The sequence below is a fragment of the Toxotes jaculatrix genome, chromosome 23, assembly GCF_017976425.1.
Source record: "Toxotes jaculatrix isolate fToxJac2 chromosome 23, fToxJac2.pri, whole genome shotgun sequence".
Lineage (NCBI taxonomy): Eukaryota > Metazoa > Chordata > Actinopteri > Toxotidae > Toxotes > Toxotes jaculatrix.
The window spans coordinates 825,001-829,613 of NC_054416.1; the positions used below are offsets into that span (position 1 = coordinate 825,001).

Genomic DNA, 4,613 nt, shown 5'->3' on the forward strand with positions numbered 1-4,613 from the left:
CCTGAGAGTTGCATTAAATCTGTGTGTTCTCTGTGTGAGCAGGTGGTTCTGATGGTTTTAATGGTTCTGATGGTTCTGATGGTTTTAATGGTTCTGATGGTTCTGATGGTTCTGATGGTTTTAATGGTTCTGATGGTTCTGATGGTTTTGAAACAAGCGACTGAAATTTGGCCTAAATTAAAATCAGGTGTGTGAATTAGCAGTGATGGACATGGGGTGTGGACATGTCCAGCGGTTTAACCTGGACTGGAAACAGAGGACCTGTGGACACCTTGCTGTCCCCTCATCAACGCGCTCTGCCTCGTATGTTTATCACTGACGGTGAACAGATTTTCCCTCAGTGAGAAAAACCTGAATTAACCCAGATCCAACACAAACAGCTGTTTGTCACCTGCTCTGTGGCCTCAGGAGTGTGTGTGTGTATGTGTGTGTGTGTGTGTGTGTCAGCAGTGTGTGTGTGTGTGTGTGTGTGTGTGTGCAGCTGCTCTCTGTGGTTTTACCTCCGTCTTCAGTTACACTAACAACATAAAGCAGAGACGTGACATGGACAGATGCCACCGTCTCCATTAGAAGTCGTGTTTGGTTTGTCTCCTGATGTCCCCGCCCACCTGGCCTGTCACCAGCTCAGCCGCCGTCGCTTTGATGTGTCTTCCCGTCGTCTCCACTCGTGTATTTTCCAGCTGAATAAACTCTGTCGGCAGATTTTCAGCCCGTTTTTACTGTGTCAGCACAATTTATAAAAAACGATCAGTCATCTGAAAGGTTAAAGTCCAACCACATCTAAAGTCAAAGTGTCTCTGTGTGTCCTCACTGGAAGACAGGGTGAAAATGTCTCCATCATCGCCTCGTGTTTGAGGTTTGGTGTGAGTGCTGCTGGTTAGTGAATTAAAGAGCAGCAGCTGAGCGACGGCGAGAGAAACACGAGCAGCAGCAGAAAGAGCAGAGACGGAGACGCCGGCCATGTGACTGATGTGATGTGAAATGTGCAGAAAGGTAGAACGACGGCGTCGGTTCAGTTCCCTCGACTCTGACGAGCAGTGGGCAGGAAAACAGACGGTTTGTGAGAAACAAAGAGGAAAACTGGGTGAAGAGGTGAGGAGACAACAGGCCCTCGCTCCTTTGTCTCACTCTCTGTTTGGGTTTTTGTCTTTTCTGTCTCTTGCTTGTTCTTTCTCTCTCGCCCACTGTCTCTCTCCCTCTGCCCTGAAGCGTCACAGGAAGCAGAGGGCCAAACTTTGTGGGGCGGTCCTCGGGTTCTGTGAGTTCTGTCTAACGTGACTTGGCACGATGCCCTTATCACAGATGTAATCACCACAGACTGATGTGGCTCAGAGAGCTGCTGAGTGCAGCGTTGTTCTATATTCCCATAGAAGGAGGACGATCACAGACGAGCAGATGTTCGTCTCACTCAGACACGTCCAGCTGCAGATGTCGACTGATGCTGAGCAGCACCAGATGTTCACGCTCACAGATCCAGAGGTGGCTCTGATTGTGCGGATCATGTGACCTGCTGTCTGTCAGCAGCTCTCTGAGCGGATGGCGCCTCTGTCTCTGTCTCTGTGTGTGTGTCCTCACATGACTCAGCCAATCTTCCACAGCTCAGAGCTGCAGCTGCTTCGTCTGCTGTCACTTGCAGAGACATTTCCAGTAAAGAGACGTGATGGACGGAGGAGGAGACGCCGTGATTCTAAACGGGTTCATGATGATGAACATTTAATACAAACATCCAAACAAGCTGCTGCTTCATGAAACTGGATTATTGTGTTCAGTTGTTCACAGTTTGATTCAGACAGACAACGTTTGTCTGATCTTCAGGCGGCTGGTGTGCACACGGATGGAAACACTGAGCCGGCCTGCCAGGCACGGGCCCCGGGGCCCGGAGGTCCAGGGAGCCCTCTGCAAAATGTCACCGAGAGAGACACACGGCAACAGCAAGGACACACAAAGACACACAGAATGATCATACAGAGACACAGAGCAGGTTACACGTGTTAACTGGGTGACGCTCTCACGCTGAGCTACCACAGAAGAAGCAGCGTGAAAACAGCTGAGACAGTCACGACCTGTCGCCTTATCTGAGACAGGAGGAGAAAGCGAAGCTCGCATGTTGTACAGCCCACACACCAGCAGACGTCACTCAGACTTAGTTTATTTGCAATGTTGAAAGACGATGTAATTTTATTTTCTGTCTCTTGTCCTGACTGAACTCTCTGTCTCTGCGTCTCCAGCCGACCTCCTGGTCAACACGCTGTGTCTCCCCTTCACCCTCGTCTACACGCTGCAGGGGGAGTGGAAGTTCGGCAGCACCCTCTGTTTCCTGCTGCCCTACGCCCAGGGCCTCGCCGTGCACGTCTCCACCGTGACGCTCAATGTCATCGCCTTGGACCGCCACAGGTGGGTTCAGGAAACAAGCCAGTCACAGCCTGTGAGACTCTGCAGAGCTGAGTTTAACGCTGCCGGACTCAAGTTCACCAACTCAAACTTTCCCACACAGAACATTAACGAGCGACGCTGAGGCTCGTGTACGGAAAGTTTTTCCAAAGCACCAAACTTTAAACCATTTTGAAACTGGGATGTTGCTGGAGTTCTCACCTGCTTCTACAATCTGCTGTCATTAGTTCTGTCTTTTGTCTCCACCACCTGTCCAGGGCCCGCAGACGGATATCCGGTACAAAGCGTCTCTGTCTGTGTTTGAAATGGATTGTTTTGGCAGATGGTTCCTGACGATTAATTCAAAAACAAAATCATTTCAGGACCCGAGCGTCTGCGCTCTGTGTGTCCATTAGCAGGACGCTCAGAAATCAAGCTAACTCGTCTCGTCTGAGTGCAGATTTACAGAAGCAGCCGCCAGTGTGGACGGACAGAATGTCCATCACAAGTAAACATGCTAAAGTCCACTTGGAAATAAAAAAAAAAAGATGCTGCTTCAAACAGCTTCAAATTCTCACAGAATTTGCTGAAGGACCAACAGATCTCATTCACTGTAACAGTGTGTGTGTGTGTGTGTGTGTGTGTGTGTGTGTTACAGGTGTATTGTGTACCACCTGGAGACCAGGATGCGTAAGGATGTGTGTTTCGGGGTGATAGCTCTGACCTGGGTGCTGAGCGCCGTGCTGGCCAGCCCCCTGGCCATTTTCAGAGAGTACGGCTCCTTCACGCTGGAGCCTGGACACACCATACAGGTACACACACACACACACACACACACACACACACACACACACACACACACACACCTGTACACTCTCTTCCCTCCTCAGCCGTCGCTTTGATCTTCCTGCTCGTTACCCGCTGCCTCACTTTCCCTCCTCTCTTTTCCCGTCTCCATCTCTTTAATCTCCTTCTCCTTCCATACCTTCATCCCCTCACTCCTTTTATGTCCTCCTTCCTCGACTCCTCTCCCCCCTTTGTTCTCCCTCCTTTTTCCTCTTTCTGCTCCGAGCTCCTTCCTTCCTTCCTCCTGGTTCATGTTTCAGTCTCATCATGTCTCTTTCTCCATATTTCACTTCCTGAACACATGATTATATTTTCATATTGGTTCTGTTATTTCACACTCTGCTTTCATTTCCTCCATCAAAGAGCTGCTAAAGTCATATTTGCTAACATTTGCTCTTTGCACGATCTTATTCAGAATCACAGAAGCTTTTTCAGTCTAACAGAAATAAATCCACGTCTAATGTAAACAAACTCAACTAATTAATCCAACTGAATCTTAACTCGTTTGCCCAGTTACCATGGAAACATTCAAACGTCCTTTTCATAATCTAATCTGATGGAATTTTACTTCTCGTCTGTTTCCCTGCGTCTGGTCCCAGGTGTGCACGGAGAAGTGGCCCGGTAAAAGCACGGACGGCACCGTCTACAGCATCTCCATGTTGATCCTGCAGTACTTCCTGCCGCTGTCCATCATCTCCTTCGCCTACGCCCGCATCTGGTCCAAACTGCGCGGCCACGTCAGTCCAGCGGAGAGCGGCGGCAACAGCAGCGCAGGCTCCGAGCGCCACCGCCGGCGCCGCAAGACCACCAAGATGCTGGTGACCATGGTGGTGGTGTTCGCCGTCAGCTGGCTGCCGTTTCACGCCTTCCAGCTCGCCACCGACATCGACAGCACAGTGCTGGACATGCGCGACTTCCGCCTGCTCTACACTGTCTTCCACGTGGTTGCCATGTGCTCCACCTTCGCCAACCCGCTGCTGTACGGCTGGATGAACCGCAACTACCGCGCCGCCTTCCTCGCCGTCTTCAAGTGTCGCAGGGGTGGAGAGAGGGGGAGGAGCGGCCGACTGGACAGCATTCACCCCGTCGGTGGAGGCGGAGGTGGAGGGAGGGCAAAGAAGATAGTGCTTGAAACCCAGGATGTGGTGTCCACCCGCCTGAACGCCACCGACGTGTGAGAGCCAGCAGGAGGGGGAAACGCAGAGGGTGAGGGAGGAGAGGGAGGGGGGGGGGTGACAAGACAATGATGGAGAGATGAGATGGGAGGCAGGAAGGAGAAGAAAATCATTGTCAGGGAATCTTTTGTTCCCCAGAAGACAAAAGACGCAAGAAGAAAATGAGATTCCAGAAACAGAGAGGAGATAAAGATGTGAGAGAAAATAGAAACGACAGAGTGA

At 50.9% G+C, this 4,613-nt stretch overlaps 1 protein-coding gene across 1 annotated transcript in view; it reads left to right on the forward strand.

Moving 5' to 3' along the window:
* The window catches only part of npy2rl (neuropeptide Y receptor Y2, like), a 16,304-nt gene extending 11,910 nt beyond the window's left edge, over positions 1–4,394 (forward strand). The window contains exons 4-6 of the mRNA XM_041031701.1: positions 2,229–2,394; positions 3,029–3,182; positions 3,816–4,394. Of these exons, the coding sequence (XP_040887635.1) occupies positions 2,229–2,394; positions 3,029–3,182; positions 3,816–4,394 (899 nt within the window). The remainder of the gene's footprint in view (positions 1–2,228; positions 2,395–3,028; positions 3,183–3,815) is intronic.
* The last annotated feature ends 219 nt before the right edge of the window (positions 4,395–4,613 follow it).